This window comes from Haliotis cracherodii, unplaced genomic scaffold (genome assembly GCF_022045235.1).
Source record: "Haliotis cracherodii isolate W230 unplaced genomic scaffold, xgHalCrac1.p SCAF_25, whole genome shotgun sequence".
NCBI classification, from domain to species: domain Eukaryota; kingdom Metazoa; phylum Mollusca; class Gastropoda; order Lepetellida; family Haliotidae; genus Haliotis; species Haliotis cracherodii.
Window position 1 is genome coordinate 9,754,931 of NW_027266281.1, and position 23,282 is coordinate 9,778,212.

At 41.9% G+C, this 23,282-nt stretch overlaps 1 protein-coding gene across 1 annotated transcript in view; it reads left to right on the forward strand.

Annotated features, from left to right (window-relative positions):
• The window catches only part of LOC139472725 (multidrug resistance-associated protein 1-like), a 49,915-nt gene extending 27,367 nt beyond the window's left edge, over positions 1–22,548 (forward strand). The window contains exons 15-26 of the mRNA XM_071255174.1: positions 419–512; positions 1,684–1,813; positions 5,113–5,344; positions 6,891–7,201; positions 8,962–9,161; positions 12,443–12,566; positions 13,359–13,460; positions 13,758–13,904; positions 14,304–14,462; positions 14,951–15,117; positions 18,448–18,642; positions 21,063–22,548. Of these exons, the coding sequence (XP_071111275.1) occupies positions 419–512; positions 1,684–1,813; positions 5,113–5,344; positions 6,891–7,201; positions 8,962–9,161; positions 12,443–12,566; positions 13,359–13,460; positions 13,758–13,904; positions 14,304–14,462; positions 14,951–15,117; positions 18,448–18,642; positions 21,063–21,177 (1,976 nt within the window). The 3' untranslated portion in view covers positions 21,178–22,548. The remainder of the gene's footprint in view (positions 1–418; positions 513–1,683; positions 1,814–5,112; positions 5,345–6,890; positions 7,202–8,961; positions 9,162–12,442; positions 12,567–13,358; positions 13,461–13,757; positions 13,905–14,303; positions 14,463–14,950; positions 15,118–18,447; positions 18,643–21,062) is intronic.
• The last annotated feature ends 734 nt before the right edge of the window (positions 22,549–23,282 follow it).

The following is a 23,282-nucleotide window of genomic DNA, read 5'->3' on the forward strand; positions in this document are numbered from 1 at the left end:
GTGGGTTGCTGGTTGTTGGTTGCTGGTTGCTGGTTGCTGGGTGTTGGTTGCTGGTTGCTGGTTGTTTGTTGTTTGTTGTGGGTTGCTGGTTGTTGGTTGCTGGTTGTTGGTTGCTGGTTGCTGGTTGCTGGTTGCTGGTTGTTGGTTGTTTGTTGTGGGTTTCTGGTTGTTGGTTGTTGGTTGCTGGTTGTTGGTTGTTGGTTGTTTGTTGTTTGTTGTGGGTTGCTGGTTGTTGGTTGTTGGTTGCTGGTTGTGGGTTGCTGGTTGTTGATTGTTGATTGTTGATTGTTGATTGCTGGTTGTTGATTGCTGGTTGCTGGTTGTTGGTTGTTTGTTGTGGGTTGCTGGTTGTTGGTTGCTGGTTGCTGGTTGTTGGTTGTTGGTTGCTGGATGCTATGATAAATATGTTTGTTATCAGTTCTAGCCATGAAGTCGATGATCCGACAGAGAGTGGACTCCATCACACCTGAAACCGTCATGTCTGACGAACAGGGGGCAGCACAATCTCCGAGGTGGGCGTATACTCACACGCCGTATGCATGGTCGAGTGAATGAATGTTGGCGGTATTACCAACTATTTATGCCAACTCTTTGAAATTATACCATCATACTTCTGTCGTCCTTCAAAATCGTTGACGAAGTCTACTGCCCATACTTCACACCGGATTCAATGTTTTCCCAATTCGTTCATTATTATCATACAACTATTACTGGAAACCAATAATATAAATATCTCTTACAATTTCAGAATTTTAAAGTTATTTCCGAGTATCCCCCAGCATTTTTGATGTGTGTTTGGCTGCTTGTCCGGACTAATGCCGATTGGTCTGGTGGTAGAGCGAAAGGTAGAGCGAAAGGTCCAGGGTTCGATCCCGTGCCGCGTCATACCAAAGGCGTCACAAGATGGTACCTTTTGTTACCCTGCCTGGCGCTCGGAATTAAAGGGCTAAAACAAGGACTGGTCGGCTCGGAGTCAGTATACTGTGGGGTATTCATGTTAAACTACGGCATGGTATCTCAGTGAGCTAGAACTATAAATCGGCATCAGTCCGGACTAGTACAAGCAGACACATACACACGCTATTACTTCCTTCCACATAACCACATTGTAACCCAACAATATGATCTGCTGTTCATTATATCAATCACTGGTTTGTCTGGTTTTCTTATTGGTACACGGAAGGGTAGACAATTCCATCGTCATGACCTGCACGTGCAAAACAAGTATACAAATATGTTTACCCTCATTCATTTACCCACCGTCTGCTTGTCTCAAACTCGTTTTGTGAGTTTATTTAACTTACCCTGCATTACCAGAAATTATAATAAGATGGGAAAACCTGATACTGTTACAATAAACTACGGTTATAACGAACACGCTTATAACGAACTGACGGATATAACGAACTTTTTTGGGGGGTCCCGACTATTTGCTGTAGTTATGGTGTATATATGCTTATAACGAACTACGGTTATAACGAGCTAAAATTAGTAGTCACCTTGAGTTCGTTATAACCGTACTTTACTGTATTTGTAAAATGAACATGTAATAGTTCTATGTAATTACGAATAGGGAAATGGCATGATAATGAAGATTTTGAAAGAAAATTTACAAATTAACTTTTTTATGCTTTAAAAATACAGATACAACAAAATATATAGACACTATATTTTTCTTTGCAGAAGGATGAGTCGTAGATTCAGCAGAACATTGTCCATGTCGAAGGACACAGAGAAGGAAGGGGCTCTGGAGAAGAAGGAGGAGAAGAATAAAGACAAACTGATTGAGGAAGAAAAATCTGAAACTGGCAAGGTCAGACTTATTTGCAATTTTCATTCTGTTTTATGAAGAGTTCATCTTTACTACTTTGTCTGGTTATGTTAAGTACAGGCTGTGGTGATAAGGCAGGAATATGGCTGACTCGTGAGTATGGCCTTACAGGAGTTGGAGGAAAGTGATGTAGGTCTCAGACGCTTACCATTTCGGTGAAACCCACGAGTACATTATCGGGGCGAACAAGGCTGACTCGTGAGTATTGCGTTACACAACAAATAAAAAAGTATGAACATGGCTCCAGCTGTAATGGGCACTGCTGGGGGAAGTCGTGATTTCCTGTGACGTGATTTCTTGTGCAGAGTTGTGTCACTAAGATATGCCGGATACCTGTTATTGTGGGTTAGGATTCAAGATTCAGCCTTGGTTTTTTGTTTGTCAGAACCGTATCTACGTTTCGTAGACCTTCATCACGTTGAGCTTTCGTCAAGCTGACATGCCATGGTATCAGTGAAATACTGTTCAAAGCAACATGAATACAAACTCACGCAAGCTATCAGTTTCTTCATGATCTTCGTCCTGTAAGTATCCTGATCTTTTACAGGTGAAGGCCTCGGTCTACATAGACTATGCTCGAGCTGTCGGTGTCTCCACAACTATCATTGTCTTCATCCTCTAAGTATCCTGATCTTTTACAGGTGAAGGCCTCGGTCTACATAAACTCTGCTCGAGCTGTCGGTGTATCCACAACTATCATTGTCTTCATCCTCTAAGTATCCTGATCTTTTACAGGTGAAGGCCTCGGTCTACATAGACTATGCTCGAGCTGTTGGTGTCTCCACAACTATCATTGTCTTCATCCTCTAAGTATCCTGATCTTTTACAGGTGAAGGCCTCGGTCTACATAGACTATGCTCGAGCTGTCGGTGTCTCCACAACTATCATTGTCTTCATCCTCTACGTATCCTGATCTTTTACAGGTGAAGGCCTCGGTCTACATAGACTATGCTCGAGCTGTCGGTGTCTTCAAAACAATCATTGTCTTCGTCCTCTAAGTATCCTGATCTTTTACAGGTGAAGGCCTCGGTCTACATAGACTATGCTCGAGCTGTCGGTGTCTCCACAACTATCATTGTCTTCATCCTCTAAGTATCCCGATCTTTTACAGGTGAAGGCCTCGGTCTACATAGACTATGCTCGAGCTGTCGGTGTCTTCAAAACTATCATGGTCTTCATCCTCTAAGTATCCTGATCTTTTACAGGTGAAGGCCTCGGTCTACATAGACTATGCTCGAGCTGTCGGTGTCTCCACAACTATCATTGTCTTCATCCTCTAAGTATCCTGATCTTTTACAGGTGAAGGCCTCGGTCTACATAGACTATGCTCGAGCTGTCAGTGTCTCCACAACTATCATTGTCTTCATCCTCTAAGTATCCTGATCTTTTACAGGTGAAGGCCTCGGTCTACATAGACTATGCTCGAGCTGTCGGTGTCTCCACAACTATCATTGTCTTCATCCTCTAAGTATCCTGATCTTTTACAGGTGAAGGCCTCGGTCTACATAGACTATGCTCGAGCTGTTGGTGTCTCCACAACTATCATTGTCTTCATCCTCTAAGTATCCTGATCTTTTACAGGTGAAGGCCTCGGTCTACATAGACTATGCTCGAGCTGTTGGTGTCTCCACAACTATCATTGTCTTCATCCTCTAAGTATCCTGATCTTTTACAGGTGAAGGCCTCGGTCTACATAGACTATGCTCGAGCTGTCGGTGTCTCCACAACTATCATTGTCTTCATCCTCTAAGTATCCTGATCTTTTACAGGTGAAGGCCTCGGTCTACATAGACTATGCTCGAGCTGTCGGTGTCTCCACAACTATCATTGTCTTCATCCTCTAAGTATCCTGATCTTTTACAGGTGAAGGCCTCGGTCTACATAGACTATGCTCGAGCTGTCGGTGTCTTCACAACAACCATGGTCTTCGTCCTCTAATGAACCTGATCTCTTACAGGTGAAGGCCTCGGTCTACATAGACTATGCTCGAGCTGTCGGTGTCTTCAAAACAATCATGGTCTTCGTCCTCTAAGTATCCTGATCTTTTACAGGTGAAGGCCTCGGTCTACATAGACTATGCTCGAGCTGTCGGTGTCTCCACAACTATCATTGTCTTCATCCTCTAAGTATCCTGATCTTTTACAGGTGAAGGCCTCGGTCTACATAGACTATGCTCGAGCTGTCGGTGTCTCCACAACTATCATTGTCTTCATCCTCTAAGTGTCCTGATCCTTTACAGGTGAAGGCCTCGGTCTACAAAGACTATGCTCGAGCTGTCAGTGTCTCCACAACTATCATTGTCTTCATCCTCTAAGTATCCTGATCTTTTACAGGTGAAGGCCTCGGTCTACATAGACTATGCTCGAGCTGTCGGTGTCTTCACAACAATCATGGTCTTCGTCCTCTAAGAATCCTGATCTTTTACAGGTGAAGGCCTCGGTCTACATAGACTATGCTCGAGCTGTCGGTGTCTCCACAACTATCATTGTCTTCATCCTCTAAGTATCCTGATCCTTTACAGGTGAAGGCCTCGGTCTACATAGACTATGCTCGAGCTGTCGGTGTCTCCACAACTATCATTGTCTTCATCCTCTAAGTATCCTGATCTTTTACAGGTGAAGGCCTCGGTCTACATAGACTATGCTCAAGCTGTCGGTGTCTTCACAACAATCATGGTCTTCGTCCTCTAAGAATCCTGATCTTTTACAGGTGAAGGCCTCGGTCTACATAGACTATGCTCGAGCTGTCGGTGTCTTCACAACAATCATGGTCTTCGTCCTCTAAGAATCCTGATCTTTTACAGGTGAAGGCCTCGGTCTACATAGACTATGCTCGAGCTGTCGGTGTCGGTCACAACAATCGGGGGCACGGGTGGCCCAGTTGTCTAAGGCGCCGCGATTCGCTGTGCAGAGTTTTCCCACTACGGTGAAACCCACGGGCACGGGTATGGTTCTGACAAACCTAGAAACGTAATTCACTGTGCAGAGTTGCGCCCCTTGCGCACGCCAGAAACCTATGATTGTGGGTTCGAATCCTGGTTCGCCCCTATTATGTTTCTAGGTTTGTCAGCACCATACCCGTGCTCGTGGGTTTCACCGAAGTGGTAAACGTCTGAGACCTGCATCACTTCGGGCTTTCCTCCCACATAAAGCTGACACGCCGCGATATAACTGGAATACTGTTAAAAGCGGCGTTAAACCCAACCCACTCACTCATTCACTCACTCACTCACTTCACAACAATCATGGTCTTCGTCCTCTAAGTACCCTGATCTTTTACAGGTGAAGGCCTCGGTCTACATAGACTATGCTCGAGCTATCGGCTACTTCACAACGTTCATGATCTTCGTCATCTATGGTATCTACCAGTTTGCTAACGCATACTCCAGTGTGTGGCTGAGTCAATGGACTGATGACCCGCTCCTAGGGAATCAGACACTGGCAAACACACCCGACTACCAGAACCGCAACGCCCTGTACCTTGGCGTGTACGGAGGACTAGGAGTGGCACAAGGTGGGTGTAGAGTCTACAGGATGTACCTCAGAGTGTACAGGGGACTGGGAGTGGCACAAGGTGAGTGTAGAGTCTACAGGATGTACCTCAGAGTGTACAGGGTACTGGGAGTGGCACAAGGTGAGGGTAGAGTCTACAGGATGTACCTCAGAGTGTACAGGGGACTGGGAGCGGCACAAGGTGAGTGTAGAGTCTACAGGATGTACCTCAGAGTGTACAGGGGACTGGGAGTGGCACAAGGTGGGTGTAGAGTCTACAGGATGTACCTCAGAGCGTACAGGGGACTGGGAGTGGCACAAGGTGAGGGTAGAGTCTACAGGATGTACCTCAGAGTGTACAGGGGACTGGGAGCGGCACAAGGTGAGTGTAGAGTCTACAGGATGTACCTCAGAGTGTACAGGGGACTGGGAGTGGCACAAGGTGGGTGTAGAGTCTACAGGATGTACCTCAGAGCGTACAGGGGACTGGGAGTGGCACAAGTTGAGTGTAGAGCCTACAGGATGTACCTCAGAGTGTACAGGGGACTGGGAGTGGCACAAGGTGAGTGTAGAGTCTACAGGATGTACCTCAGAGCGTACAGGGGACTGGGAGTGGCACAAGGTGAGTGTAGAGTCTACAGGATGTACCTCAGAGTGTACAGGGAACTGGGAGTGGCACAAGGTGAGTGTAGAGTCTACAGGATGTACCTCAGAGCGTACAGGGGACTGGGAGTGGCACAAGGTGAGCGTAGAGTCTATAGAATGTACCTCAGAGTGTACAGGGGACTGGGAGTACCACAGGGTGGGTGTAGAGTCTACAGGATGTACCTCAGAGCGTACATGGGACTGGGAGTGGCACAAGGTGAGCGTAGAGTCTACAGGATGTACCTCAGAGTGTACAGGGGACTGGGAGTGGCACAAGGTGAGCGTAGAGTCTACAGGATGTACCTCAGAGCGTACAGGGTACTGGGAGTGGCACAAGGTGAGCGTAGAGTCTACAGGATGTACCTCAGAGTGTACAGGGGACTGGGAGTGGCACAAGGTGGGTGTAGAGTCTACAGGATGTACCTCAGAGTGTACAGGGGACTGGGAGTGGCACACGTCGGGTGTACAGTCTACAGGATGTACCTCAGAGTGTACAGGGGACTGGGAGTGGCACAAGGTGAGTGTAGAGTCTACAGGATGTACCTCAGAGTGTACAGGGTACTGGGAGAGGCACAAGGTGAGCGTAGAGTCTACATGATGTACCTCATAGTGTACAGGGTACTGGGAGTGGCACAAGGTGAGTGTAGAGTCTACAGGATGTACCTCAGAGTGTACAGGGCACTGGGAGTACCACAGGGTGGGTGTAGAGTCTACATGATGTCCTTCAGAGAGTATAAAGGACTGGAAGTGTAGTCTACAGAAGGTGCCTCAAAGGGTATGGAAGACTGGGAGTGTAGAGTCGAGAAAAGATGTGTATGACACATTTGTATTTGAAAGCATGTGCGCAACTGTCACACAATTGCTCATTCTGATATAACTGAACTAGAAGGCATTGTTTTAATGAATTGGTTGCTGTGTTCCAGCGGTTGGGGTCCTCTGCTACTCGCTGCTGGCATCAACAAGGATGGTGCGAGCCGCCGGCAACCTTCACGCCAAGATGCTCGCCAACATCCTCCGCTCTCCTATGTCCTTCTTTGACACAACGCCCATTGGCCGAATCGTAAACCGCTTCTCTCGAGATGTTGAGACTGTAGACAACAACCTCCCTTCGCTGCTTCGCCAGTGGATCAACATGGTCTTCAACGTCATCAGCACCATCATCGTCATCAGCTACAGCACCCCCATCTTCCTTGTTGTCATCATCCCACTCGGCTTCCTCTACTGGCTGGTGCAGGTAGGCAACTTTATACAGGTGTAGTAGGTGGCTCAGTTGAGGACGGCCTTTGTCAGGAGGGTGAAAGGTGGGGGGTTCGATCCCGGCCGAGTCCTACCACTACAGGTGTAGTAGGTGCCTCAGTTGAGGATGGCCTTTGTCAGGAGGGGGAAAGGTGGGTGGTTCGATACCAGGCGAGTCCTACCACTACAGGTGTAGTAGGTGCCTCAGTTGAGGACGGCCTTTGTCAGGAGAATGAAAGGTGGGTGGTTCGATCCCGGCCGAGTCATACCAAAACACATCAAAATATCAAAATATTGTACTTGTTGTTACCCTGCCTGGTGCTCGGCATTAAGGGGATTAAGACTGACAATTTATGGATGGCAGCTTCTGTATGAGAAGGAACACGTTTCGGAGTATATGCTTAGTCCTTCATTCACCTGATGAATGAGTAAGTATATACTCCGAAACGTCATATTCCTCATAATAAAGTAGTTGACATGCATAAATTCTCCCTATCTCTCATGTGTATCACTTCTAAATGCTATTCAAAGACTTAAACCAAGCACTGGTCGGCTCGGGTTCAGTGTTATGTGTCTGAGTGGGGTATCCATATTTTTAAATGCAGCATCGTATCTTAGTGGGCTAGCACTATAAAATTGGCATTAGTGTTCCATATTACTGGCATTTAATATCACATAAAATTCACCCTAGGTTTATATGCTGGGAATGTAATTGAAACCAAACGTAAAATTCTCATGTGTTTTCCCAAACATGAGATGGCCATAAACAGGTTATGTTTAAATAATGGTTGGTTGGTTGGTTAGTTTGTTTGTTTGTTTGTTTGTTTGTTTGTTTGTTTGTTTGTTGTCCTAATACATGGCATAAACGTTGATATTTCCTGATCCCTAACATGTGCAATATCCAGTAACATCAGGGAGGCTTGATTGCTGATTGACGAAGTGGAGTTTTGTGTTTACAACCCTTCGACTTTCTTTCTTTCTTTGTTGTTTAACGCCAGCTGTATGACGGCGGTCTGTAAATAATCGAGTCTGGACCAGACAATCCAAGTGATAAATATCATGAACATCGATCCACGCAATTGGGATCGATGACATGCATCAACCAGTCCGAGCCTGACCACCCGATCCAATCAGTCGCCTCTTACGACAAGCATAATTGCCTTTTACGACAAGCATGAGTTGCTGAAGACCTATTCTACCCCGGATCTTCACGAGTTCGTTTTCATAGTAGGAATAAAACGGAACACTATAGGATAATTGTTGTAAGGAATAATTTTTTTGGTGTGTTTTGTGTTTTTTTATTGTTTAATGCCGCACTTCGCAATATTCCAGCTATGTGACTGTGATCTGTAAAAAATCGAATCTGGACTAGACAATCCAGTGACTGATATTATGATGGTGTCGAAATCCACGGTGTCAGGGTACTAGGACATGCTATCAGCCAAGTCGCAGAGTGTCAGCACCCAATCTATTAATCGCTTCGAATTAACGAGGGGCGGTCGGGTAGCCTAGTGGTTAAAGCGTTCGCTCATCACGCCGAAGACCTGGGTTCGATTCCCGACATGGGTACAATGTGTGAAGCCCATCTCTGGTGTCCCCCGCCGTGATATTGCTGGAATATTGCTAAAAGCGGCGTTGAACCATACTCACTCACTCACTCGTATATACGACCAGCATAAGTTTCTGGGTACCTGACAAAAAGGATGTTGTAACGTCCCATCTTCACTCGTGTATTTACACATGTATTTTCACCATCAGAGATTTTACATCCCGACCTCACGTCAGCTGAAGCGTATCGAGTCCACCACCCGATCACCAATCTACACCCACTTCAGCGAGACTATCACAGGCGCATCCTCGATCCGGGCGTACGGAGCCACGGACAGATTCTACACCGTCTCCCAGGAAAGAGTTGATAGGAATCTGGTCTTCTACTTTGCCGGCATTGCATCCAACAGGTAGGATATGGTGCAGCTTCACTGACTGTTTGATACTGTAAAATCATTCAACAGCTTCAGTGGTAGCTATATACTGCAAACCATGGTTGGTGAACAGCTTCAATGATAGATGTAGACTGTAAATCATGGTTATTGAACAGCTTCAATGTTAGATGTAGACTGTAAATCATGGTTATTGAACAGCTTCAATGGTAGATGTAGACTGTCAATCATGGTTATTGAACAGCTTCAATGATAGATGTAGACTGTAAATCGTGGTTATTGAACAGCTTCAATGATAGATATTATGCTGCAAACCATGGTTGGTGAACAGCTTCAATGATAGATGTAGACTTTAAATCATGGTTATTGAACAGCTTCAATGTTAGATGTAGACTGTAAATCATGGTTATTGAACAGCTTCAATGGTAGATGTAGACTGTCAATCATGGTTATTGAACAGCTTCAATGATAGATGTAGACTGTAAATCGTGGTTATTGAACAGCTTCAATGATAGATATTATGCTGCAAACCATGGTTGTTGAACAGCTTCAATGATAGATGTAGACTGTAAATCGTGGTTATTGAACAGCTTCAATGATAGATGTAGACTGTAAATCGTGGTTGTTGAACAGCTTCAATGATAGATGTAGACTGTGAATCGTGGTTATTGAACAGCTTCAATGATAGATATTATGCTGCAAACCATGGTTGTTGAACAGCTTCAATGATAGATGTAGACTTTAAATCATTGTTATTGAACAGCTTCAATGATAGATGTAGACTGTAAACCATGGTTGTTGAACAGCTTCAATGATAGATGTGACTGTAAACTATGGTTATTGAACAGCTTCAATGTTAGATGTAGACTGTAAACCATGGTTGTTGAACAGCTTCAATGATAGATATTATGCTGCAAACCATGGTTGTTGAACAGCTTCAATGATAGATGTAGACTTTAAATCATTGTTATTGAACAGCTTCAATGATAGATGTAGACTGTAAACCATGGTTGTTGAACAGCTTCAATGATAGATATTATGCTGCAAACCATGGTTGTTGAACAGCTTCAATGATAGATGTAGACTTTAAACCATGGTTATTGAACAGCTTCAATGATAGATGTAGACTTTGAACCATGGTTGTTGAACAGCTTCAATGATAGATGTAGACTGTAAACTATGGTTATTGAACAGCTTCAATGATAGATGTAGACTGTAAACCATTGTTGTTGAACAGCTTCAATGATAGATGTAGACTGTAAATCATTGTTATTGAACAGCTTCAATGATAGATGTAGACTTTAAATCATTGTTGTTTAACAGCTTCAATGATAGATGTAGACTGTAAAACATTGTTATTGAACAGCTTCAATGATAGAAGTAGACTTTAAATCATTGTTGTTGAACAGCTTCAATGATAGATGTAGACTTTAAATCATTGTTATTGAACAGCTTCAATGATAGATGTAGACTTTAAATCATTGTTGTTGAACAGCTTCAATGATAGATGTAGACTTTAAATCATTGTTATTGAACAGCTTCAATGATAGATGTAGACTTTAAATCATTGTTATTGAACAGCTTCAATGATAGATGTAGACTTTAAATCATTGTTGTTGAACAGCTTCAATGATAGATGTAGACTTTAAATCATTGTTATTGAACAGCTTCAATGATAGATGTAGACTTTAAATCATTGTTGTTGAACAGCTTCAATGATAGATGTAGACTTTAAATCATTGTTATTGAACAGCTTCAATGATAGATGTAGACTTTAAATCATTGTTATTGAACAGCTTCAATGATAGATGTAGACTTTAAATCATTGTTATTGAACAGCTTCAATGATAGATGTAGACTTTAAATCATTGTTATTGAACAGCTTCAATGTTAGATGTAGACTGTAAACCGTGGTTGTTGAACAGCTTCAATGATAGCTTTATACTGTAAATCATGTTTATAAAACGGCTTTAATGATATATTTATACTATAAATCATTGTTATTTAACAGCTTCAGTGATAGATGTAGACTGTAAATGATTATTAAACAGCTGCAATAATATATGCTTACTGTAAATCATGAGATTCGAAAACTGTGCCACTTGCCTGCAGTAATAAAATGACACATCCATACATGAACATACATGAATGTATGTACAGGTCAGGAATGGACAGATACAATGTCTTTATCTGACTTAAGCATCATATCGCGACTTTATTAATTCTGACTTCACATCATATACCGACTTTATTTATTCTGACTTAACAACATATACTGACTTTATTTATTCTGACTTAACATCATATCCCGACTTTATTTATTCTGACTTAACATCATATCCCGACTTTATTTATTCTGACTTAACATCATATCCTTGTTTTATTTCTCTGATTTAACATCATATCCCGGCATTATTTATTCTGACTTAACATCATATCATGGTTTTATTTATTCTGACTTAACATCATATCTCGACTTTATTTATTCTGACTTCAACAACATATACCGACTATATTTATTCCGACTTAACAACATATACAAACTTTATTTATTCTGACTTAACAACATATCCCGGCTTTATTTATTATGACTTAACATCATATCCCGACTTTATTTATTCTGACTTAACATCATATCCCGGCTTTATTTATTCTGACTATATCCCGACTTTATTTCTCTGACTTAACATCATATCCCGGCTTTATTTATTCTGACTATACCCCGACTTTATTTCTCTGACTTAACATCATATCTCGGCTTTATTTATTCTGACTATATCACGACTTTATTTCTCTGACTTAACATCATATCCCGACTTTATTTATTCAGTGTGAGTTGCCCTTACATGATGCACGTGGGATATGTGTTCTCCTGCTGCATACGACTTCAGCACGACGAGGAACACTTTAACCACAAGGCTACCTACCCCACATCCCTTCATCACCCAGTGCTATGTCGTGTAGAGTGATGCGGGTTTATTTCTAAATGTTGTTCCCCTTACAACTGATCTCCATTTAGCCATGGGATGCATCTCAAGTGATATTTTCAGATCTCTTGCCCCTTCTGGAAATAGGAAATAAAAGTGGACGTTTATGAAGAAATGTGACTGTGGCCTTGATTATGGTAGTGAATGAATAGTTTATATGTTGTCTCCCTTACCACTGATGATCAATGAACCTTGGGATGCATCTCAAGTGACATTTTCACATCTGTTCACACAACAGGAAATTAAAGTAGAAATGTGTCGAAGGGGTTGATTGTGCTAGTGACTGACGTATCTCCCTGACCGTATCTCCAGGTGGCTGGGATTTAGACTGGAGTTCCTCGGCAACATTATTGTGCTGGCGGCGGCCATGTTTGCGGTGATCACGGAGGACATTGAGGGAGGTCTTGTCGGGCTGTCTGTCTCCTATGCCCTACAGGTACAGCTTCTGTACATATTGGAGTTGTTGAGTTGAGTTGGGTTGGGTTTAACGCCGCTTTTAACAGTATTCCAGTCATATCATGGCGTTTCAGCTTAGTGTGGGAGGAAAGCCTCAAGTGATGCAGGTCTCAGACGTTTACCACTTTGGTGAAACCCACGAGCAGGGGTATGGTGCTGACAAACCTAGAAACATAATCGGGGCGAACCGGGATTTGAACCCACCATCATAGGTTTCTGGTGTGCCCAAGGGACGCAACTTTGCACAGCGGATGGCGGCGCCTTAGACGACAAGGCCACCCGTGCCCCCTACAGAATGGAAGCTACATGTTATAAAAAAGTTGTGTGGAAGAGCTTTTTAAAAAAATGAGTGGGTGTACACATTCTATTTTTTATATTTTCGTTACTAAAATAAACAGTTCCAGGCATTTATGTGCATAAACAAGTTAATCACATGCATCAACATTTTAAGTTCACAGATGCCTTGAAGATTTCGTTTATAAAGAATTAAATGTTCAGCTGGTTTTTGTTTGATGCATCTGGTAGAACAATGTATTTTCCATTTGCTGACTTTGAAGTCCTTTTGCCGAAGAGGTGAAAAACACATTTTTCCTTAAATATTAAGCGATTTTAGTGCATGATGGCTCGTTGGAAAGCTCTTGAAATTCTAAGACGTTTGATACCAAATCCGACATACCTATAAGGGGTCCTTAGAGAAATACAACTGTTTGAAGGTGACCAAATTGACCTCAGGGGCCTCTGTTAGGGTGTTGACCTTTTGTGTGCTCGCCAGGTGACAGCTTCTCTCAACTGGATGGTGCGCATGACCTCTGAAGTGGAGACCAACGTCGTGTCCGTGGAGCGTCTCAAGGAGTACTCGGAGACCCCGACAGAGGTGGGCGGATATTTCTCTTGATATTTACCAGATATTTCTCTTGATATTTCCCCAGGGAAGAAAGAGAAGAATATGACGAGAAGAAGTACAATATTCAAATTAGATATATGTGGATAGTATATAAAAAAACTGTCGTCGAAGGACAGTAAAATAAATAGATTTACCACAAATTTAATTAAAACTGGTAGATAACCATAAAAATATAAAACCATACGTAACAATACAAGATAAAAATTAGCTATATATGTCAGTTGATGCAGAGAGCCATGTGTAGTTATCTTTCCTGCTGTTTCTCAGGCGGAGTGGATTCTGGACCACCATCGCCCCCCTCCATCCTGGCCACAGAATGGCAAGGTCAACTTTGTGAACTATGCCACGCGATATCGACCCGGCCTTGACCTTGTGCTCAAGGGCATCTCTTGCGAGATTAATGAATCTGAAAAGGTAAGACTGAAGTCAACGGGATGTGTATCTGCCAAATGTTTGAATGGATGCTTCTGATTGTGTGACAGACTTTGAAAGGTCCGGTTGCCCCGCGAAGATGCGGGTTAGAATTTGTCTTCAGCAACTAATGCTTGTCATAAGAGGCGACTATCGGGATCAGGTAGTCAGCTGCCCTGTCAACTTAGTTGATGCATGTCATCGTATCCGAAATGCCTAGATGGATACTCATAATATCAATCACTGGATATCCTGGTCCAGATTTGGTTATTTACAGGGCGTCGTCATGTAGCTTGAATATTGCGGAGTGCGGTGTTATATAACAAAGACACAAAACAAACTTTATATTTTTTGTTTTTAAATTCAGCCAGTTCAGTACAGTGTGTGAACTTTCTGTCACAGGTTGGGATTGTAGGAAGAACGGGAGCTGGCAAGTCGTCCATGACGGTGGCGTTGTTCCGTCTGATCGAGGCGGCAAGTGGCAGCATCATCATTGACGGAACTACAGCGGGAAATATTGGTCTCCATGATCTCCGGTCCAAGCTGACCATCCTGCCTCAGGTACACAATGTTTGGAGAGTTACCTCCCGTAGCAATGCCAGGATTTGATGACAATTGGTTTTAGGGATATGCTGTCAGTGAGCACACAGACACTGGTGTAAACACCTACATCAGAATGTACAGTATGTGTCGATGGAGGCAATAGCCTCGTTATATGACAGGTTTAAAACAATGATTCTACCCAATTAAAATCGTTTTATTGGCACCATACCTTTGTAAGGTGCCGCAATTCGCCGTGCAGAGGTGCATCCCTTTGGCGTGCCAGAAACCTACGGTCATGGGTTCGAATCCCGGTTTCCCTCACTGTTTCTAGGTTTGTCAGCACCATACGTTGGCTTCGGCAAAATACGTAACACGTAAGACCTGCATCAGTTCTGTCTTTCCACCCACATCGGCAGGAACCTTCCACTGGAGTCGGTACTTCCGACATTCCTTCACCCCGGAGCGATAACCTGCTCGCTGGTTAATCTCTAATAATATCATTCCAGGACCCAGTTCTGTTTTCTGGAACGATGAGGATGAACCTTGATCCGTTCGACAAGTACAGTGACTCTCAGATCTGGAAGGCACTGGAGCACGCTCATCTCAAGAAGTTTGTGAAGGAACTCCCCGTACAGCTGGAGTATGAGTGTGGCGAGGGTGGACAGAATCTCAGGTAAAGATGTCTCCCACACAGACAGGCTCAGTCTGATGCCGTACCCTGGGGACCCAGGTTAGAATAGCTCCCCAACAGTCAACTGCTTGCTGTAAGATGTGGTAGTGATGTTCCCTCATAGACAGGAGACCCAGGTTAGAATACTTCGCCAGAACCCGGCTTCTTGTTGTAAGATGTCTCCCACACAGACAGGCTCAGTCTGATGCCATTACATGGAGACCCAGGTTAGAATCCTTCTGCATGCAGAACACGGCTTCTTGTCCCACATAGGCAGGGATCATTCAAAAACATACCTTTGGGACCCAGACAACAGGTAATCGTTGTAGCTGCTCGTCATAACTGTCACTATCTGATCTAATTAACTTTTACTTGTTTTCTGTAAGCGGGAAATATTTTCTTTGGTAACAAATAGAATAAGTAAGGAACCAAATATCTTATAAATCAAAGCGACAAAAACCTTCCATATTCAGTAGAAATCACTGCTAAAAGCAGATTGTACGATTCTGACTACTGGTTATCATGAGCAGGTGTTTTTGAGTCGCTATAAAATAGTGATGATACCAGGTGTTCGCGAAAAGGTGAGCGTATCACAAACACATGCAAAGGCAGTCAATTTTCCATCTGATTTAAATAGGAAATTGCATCGGACCTTTTGTCAGTGATGCGTCAAATTTGCAAATGTCCTCAACATGTCAACCATAAAACGTTTTGAAAGCTTTGCTGAGGCCTTGAATATTGTAAACTTGATCAAACAACTTCTGAGCAAGAGTTGGATGATGCTCTTTGAAATCTTGGAAGAAAGAGCAGGCTCGAGTGTATCTCAGCAGTTATGAAATGTAAACAACAAAGGCTGGAGCAGCTGGAATATTTTTGGACATGAAGGGAAAGTTGACTGTTGGAAAGTTCAAGTCCCCAGTCATTTGTCACTCTGAATCTTTATGCATTGATCTAAATATGAAACAGATGAGGAATTCTCACTGGTCTCCTTTATAATATCTAGTGTAGGTGGGTAAATATGTGGAAGGGAATTGGCTATTTGGTGGTTATTGAACGATATCAGATCATCGAGATACTGGAGCCTAAGTTAAACTTCTTGGCCAAATTACCTTATTTTGACTTTGCCAATCCGAGCAGAAATTCCGATTCATATGCATAAAGGATCCGCAAGAAGGGGAGCACAATTAGTATCTCTGGGGATGCCTAAATTTACCCCCAAATTTTACATAGATGTTATCAATTTGGAAGTCCACCATTTCAGATATTGTTTTCTCAGTAAACTTCAGATGGCATTTGCTTTCATTTTTGACAAGTTGTCATGAACCTCTGAATATAGTTACGTATTTCTGTCTGCCACGTTTTGTAACGAATACCCCATGGATCAAGGAATGAAGTTTTCCTTTACGTATGGGTTAGTGGTGTACAAAGAAAATGTGTTTGCCAGAATGGAACTTGCTTCTTTTCTGATATTGCTGTCAAGCAAATCCTTTGAGTTTTGAGAATCCACGTGGTATTAATTCCACTGTCTCTGATACTTTCTGTGAATATAAAGAAAGTCCTTCCTAGGATTATGGCTTGTCCTTGAGACAGGGATTTGGTGGTACATTTGCTGGACCAACAATATTGTTATGGAGCTTTGGAATCCAGTGCAAAAGAGGAATGAACATGTCTTCAGATTTTAGAGTCAAGTCTAAAGTTGATGGAACTGATGCGTGGTTTTGGCAGTGTTCGTTCTCAGTTAAAACAATTAATGTAGTGATGCTTACATAGAATGGTTATGTTATTTGACGCCTTGTCAGTGGGACCAACTACAAACTTTCATGAGGGCAGCCAGATTTTTTATGACAGCTGGCTGGGACAGAATGGGTTTATTCCAATTCCGTTTCCTCCTAAGTTTGCGCATTCTACCAATGACAACATCACGCACTGACTTAACCCACTCTGAAAGACATTCAACAGGTTCCTCTTTTCTTTTGGCCCATTTTTTCGCATATGCTTTCACATCATCCATATTGATTTTAAAGATGTGATCCCAATAGGTAGGAGGTTGCTCACGATATTTTGCTCCAGGTTGTAATTGTCACCAATAGGGAAGTCACCTGTGATTACATGACCTAGCAGGTTGATATAATATAAATAAAAAACATCTTATTTGGCAAAAACGTTGCTTGGGTCGGTCGGTTGAGAAGGGAAAAGTAAATGTCATTCTGTTCAGAGTGAAAGATGTTTTGTATATCTGCAGGAACATTTAAATTGATTCACTTGTGCAGCTCTTTCCTTTCCAAGTGTTCGTAGGGGCCAGACAGTATGCGTTTGGTCAGTTGGTATTTAGTATGTGAAAGCTTCAATGTTTAAGCCTCTTGGAGCTGGGGCGGTCGGGTAGCCTAGTGGTTGAAGCGTTCGCTCGTCACGCCGAAGACCCGGGTTCAATTCCCGACATGGGTACAATGTGTGAAGCCCATTTCTGGTGTCCCCCGCCGTGATATTGCTGGAATATTGCTAAAAGCGGCGTAAAACCATACTCACTCACTCACACCTCTTGGAGCTGTCTCTTCATTTGTCTGATCAATCCAACATAGAGCAGTCTGGCAAATATGAATTTATTTATACAATTAATATTATATTTAATGATTGCTTCACAGCACGGTGGAGGTGGCATTCAATACATCTAAGGGAAATAACTTAATTTGGTCACCACTTAGTGTAAATCTCAATGCTTCAGTTTGAATCACGAGTTCAAACCCCTCTGTCCTTCATGCTGCTTTTTGTCTACTTTATTTGTTGTGATGCTAAGTAACATTGCTGTCTACTTTATTTGTTTTGAGGCTAAGTAACATTGCTGTCTACTTTATTTGTTTTGATGCTAAGTAACATTGCTGTCTACTTTATTTGTTTTGAGGCTAAGTAACATTGCTGTCTACTTTATTTGTTTTGATGCTAAGTAACATTGCTGTCTACTTTATTTGTTTTGATGCTAAGTAACATTGCTGTCTACTTTATTTGTTTTGATGCTAAGTAACATTGCTGTCTACTTTATTTGTTTTGATGCTAAGTAACATTGCTGTCTACTTTATTTGTTTTGATGCTAAGTAACATTGCTGTCTACTTTATTTGTTTTGATGTTAAGTAACATTGCTGTCTACTTTATTTGTTTTGATGCTAAGTAACATTGCTGTCTACTTTATTTGTTTTGATGCTAAGTAACATTGCTGTCTACTTTATTTGTTTTGATGCTAAGTAACATTGCTGTCTACTTTATTTGTTTTGATGCTAAGTAACATTGCTGTCTACTTTATTTGTTTTGATGTTAAGTAACATTGCTGTTGTTTGCAGTGTTGGACAGAGACAGTTGGTCTGCCTGGCGCGGACGCTGTTGCGGAAGACGAAGATCCTGATTCTGGACGAGGCCACAGCCGCTGTGGATATGGAGACAGATGATTTGATTCAGAAGACGATCCGCACCGAGTTCAAGGACTGCACCGTGCTGACCATTGCCCACAGACTCAACACAATCCTTGACTATGACAAGTAAGGTCCTTTATTCAATAAGAGAACGAACATTTGATTTGCAGGATGGGGAGGGGGCGGGGAGTATTGTTAAAGGAAAACAAATAATTTTCAAGACATACAATTTGTTTCTCTAGAAGAATGTGCCATTTTAAGGACCGTAGCAGTATTTGTCATATAATCTACGTCCAGTCGACTTGTTTGTTTGGTGAAACATGGCTACAAATGATATTTTTCAAGCATTTGCAGGGACCCGTGAAGATCCGGGATAGAATAAGACTTCAGCAACCCATTCTTGTAGTAAGAGGCGACTAACGTGATCGGGTGGTCAGGCTCGCTGACTTGGTTGATGCACGTCATCGTATCCCAATTGCGTGGAACGATGTTCATAGTGTCAGTCACTGGATTATCTGGTCCCGATTCTATTATTTACAGACCGCAGTTATATCCAATGATCAATCCAGTGATTGATATCATGAGCATCGATCCACGCAATTGGGATCGATGACATGCTTCAACCAAGTCAGTCGCCTCTTACGACAAGCATAGTCGCCTTTTACAAGCATGGGTTGCTGAAGACCTATTCTACCCCGGATCTTCACGTGTCTCATATAGCTGGAGGCGGCGTTAAACAACACACACACACACAAACAGGAACAGATTATTTTGTTCAGAAACACCACACATTCCCAAGAATATTAAATGGTCGACTCCTAATACAAGAAGGATTATTCCTCACAGGCTTTCAGATCTGAGGTGGAATTCGTCTCCAACAGCCCATGTCTGTCTTAAGAGACATCTAACCTGATGGGGTGGTCAGGCTCTGACTTGGGCAATGCATGTTATGTATTGCGTACATCTTAGCTCATATTGTCACCAATGTTTATCGCTTTCTCAGTTCGACCATGATACTATGACCGAAAAGCAAATTTTATGGAACGACTAATAGAGATTATTAGCCATGAGTGTTACCGTAGATCCCAGAAAATACCCCCTAACGAGGTGCTTTGGGTTGTTGTCTACTCGTGGCGGACAGATCCTATATTTGAATGACAAAATCTGGTGTTCGATCCAAGTATGAATTTCGCAGCCACTATATAAAAGCAATCCCTTCCTCCCATATGTCTGTATTGCACGATGGTTTGCGAGATACTAATTTGTTAACTTCTCAAAGAACATGTTGACAGGATGATGTCACAAACATGCAAAAAGAAGCATAGTGAGAAGATGAATTATAAACCTTTATAATTAGCTAAGTAAGGATAAGGTTAGTTTTATTCCATACTGAAAGGCCTCAGGCCCATATTACAATTCTGTTTTCGGGAGTGGTTGCAGATATGTTTAACAGGTCATATTCTAATTAACATAGCATGATAAATGAACATTGATAGTTTTTTTAGAGTATCTTTATGAGCTGTTGACATGAGTGAGTGAGTGAGTATGGTTTTACGCCGCTTTTAGCAATATTCCAGCAATATCACGGCGGGGGACACCAGAAATGGGCTTCACACATTGTACCCATGTCGGGAATCGAACCCGGGTCTTCGGCGTGACGAGTGAACGCTTTAACCACTAGGCTACCCGACCGCCCCTTGTTGACATGATCGATAATATTTTTTTTTTTTTTTGAGTGGGATGTACATAAAAAGACAGTTCAATATATACTTCTTAGATGGTCGTATTTTGGACAGACTTACAGAAAATGAAACTCATCTTCAATCACATTTAAACCACTTTGCTCACATATTGCTCTGATTCTATGTCTGCCTTCTTTGATCCTAAGTCTATGAGAGCTGCATCTAAATTGTGCTAAACTTATTCTAAATCTTTAAAAATTGATATCAAATAAATAGTATTCTAGAAATATAAGTGAAGTATATTGACTGCGACACTCATATAATATACTTGTACTGATACTCAACAGAAGGTAATATACTGTAGTTAATCTTTTATGCAATGACAACCGATTCTTTCATTTTACTGTAGTTAGTCTTTTATGCAATGACAACCAATTCTTTCATTTTACTGTAGTTAATCTTTTATGCAATGACAACCAATTCTTTCATTTGACTGTAGTTAATCTTTTATGCAATGACAACCGATTCTTTCATTTTACTGTAGTTAATCTTTTATGCAATGACAACCGATTCTTTCAAATGACTGTAGTTAGTCTTTTATGCAATGACAACCGATTCTTTCGTTTTACTGTAGTTAGTCTTTTATGCAATGACAACCGATTCTTTCATTTTACTGTAGTTAGTCTTTTATGCAATGACAATCGATTCTTTCAAATGACTGTAGTTAACCTGTTATGCCATCACAGATTAACTACAGTAATTATGAAAGAATAAGGTGTTCTTTAACTTATTTTGAGAAGTCTTCCGGAATACAGGTGACTGTGACATTAAACAACTCTCACGTGACTTGTGTCTGTGTTACAGGATCATTGTGTTGGACCAAGGATTGATCAAGGAGTTCGACAGCCCGGACAACCTGCTCAAGGACAAGACCTCAATATTCTACGGCATGGCAAAAGATGCAGGTCTCACGTCTTGATAGAAGCCACACACAAAATATCAGGTCTCATGTCTTGATAGACCCCACAAAAAAGCAGGTCTCACGTCTGTAAGACACCACACATACACACCCATATATACACACGTGTATACGTACACACAAATCAACGGCGATTGGACAGATTTAGATCTGGAACTATGATGTCATCGATTCTAAAAATAGCCGTCCAATCAAAATGCTCCGATTAGTGGAAGACCATCATATTTGTTTGTTAGTCACCGTTTGATACCTTGGACATAATGTATAAATAGGTATAGGGCTTTTACAGTATCATCTTATTCATGCAGCTGTGCTTATGTTGAAAAGAGCTTGTCTAGAACCTTCGCTATTATGGTTTCTATACTTATAGTCAATGTGTAAAATGGACCGCCTCCGTGGTCTAGTGGTAGAGCCTTCGCCCGGATAGCTGAAGGTCATACCCAAAGACGTTAAAAGATGGTACTTGTTACCCTGTCTGGCGCTCGGCCTTAATGGGCTTGTTTAAAACGAGGACTGGTCGGCTCGGAGTCAGTATACTGTGTCTGAGTGGGGTATTCATGTTCAACTGCGGCATAGTATCTCAGTGAGCTAGCACTATATATCGACATCTGTCCGGACTAGTACAAGCAGCCACACACAAGTGCATGCACGTCGCTATATAAGTGCAAATCTTTGACGCGACGTTAAACCCCACTTCACCCTCATTTCACCAACTTGTAAAATCAGTCAATGTGTCAAATATTCTGCCTGATATTGCAGTCTTTTTGTAAAACGACTAACATTTTCAGTCATTTTACAATGACTAAAAAAACCATGTTTCATAATCAGTATTATACAATTGCTTGATAGATACTTATGCTTCTATGAATAAAAATACAATTTATTGATGACTGTGATCACATTGTCTCTTTTTGTGTGCCACTTTTACAAAATAACTGACAAAAGTTAATTAACGATTTTAGATGATTATTTACAAACATTTTTTCTTATATAGATAAAGACTCTGTGGTGAAGATCTCGTTTCGTGTTGAATGTAATATATATATGGGGTATGAAACTCCCAAAAATTTCAGCCAGTCCACAGGACTGGCTAGCTGAAATACTTGCCAGCCCTGACCAAAACCTGCCTGCCCACTATAATCATATGTTTCTCGGGATAAGCTAACGGGGTTTCGTTTTGGTTACATTTTATCATTCATCTTTACATGTGAATTAATGATTATCATCGGGAAATATTTAGAATATTGTCACATATGAAATATAACCCGACCGTCGGGCAGGGGGATTTGAAAATCTGGCAGCCCGAGTTGAAATCAACCCGTCTCGGACCGTCGGGTATGCAGGTATTTCGAACACTGAATATATACATTCAAATTTATATTAGGGAGATTAAATCATATTTTGTATCGGTTTTTTTTTTCAATTACATCTTGATATGCACATTAAAAATTTATGTTCATTGTCTATGAGATATTAAAAGGTGTTGTTTGTCACATAAGACGTCGACTCAGTCCCATTTCTGCCGGCGGTGGGGTAGCCTAATGGTTAAAGCGTTCGCTCGTCACGCCGAAAGCCCGGGTTCGATTGCCTACGTGGGTAAAATATGTGAAGCCCATTTCTTGTGTCCCCCGCTGTGATATTGCTGGAATATTGCTATAAACGGCGTAACACTATACTCACTTACATCTCTGCAATCGGTAATGATGCTTTGAGAGTTTTTCATCTTACAGGTTCATTTTTTGTTTGGTTTTGTTTAACTGCACTCAGCAATATCCAATATGCATCAGCATGGTCAGTTGCCGCCATTTTTGTAGTCATGGACACCGGAAAAATATATGGCTATCGAAGGGAAACATCTCTTGTACATCTTCAGAGTTAGCAAGCCTTGATCCAAGTCCATATGATATTTGCACGTGCTTTTAACTTTTAAGGTAACATACTACAGAACAATCGTCAAAGGTGCCGGAATTGGCTTTACAGAGTTGCGTCCCCTGGCAAGACCAGAAACCTATGATCGTGGGTTTGAATTCCGATTCGCCCCAGTTATGTTTCTAAGTATGTCAGCACCATACAACACGCCGTGATGGCGTTATACACATCCATTC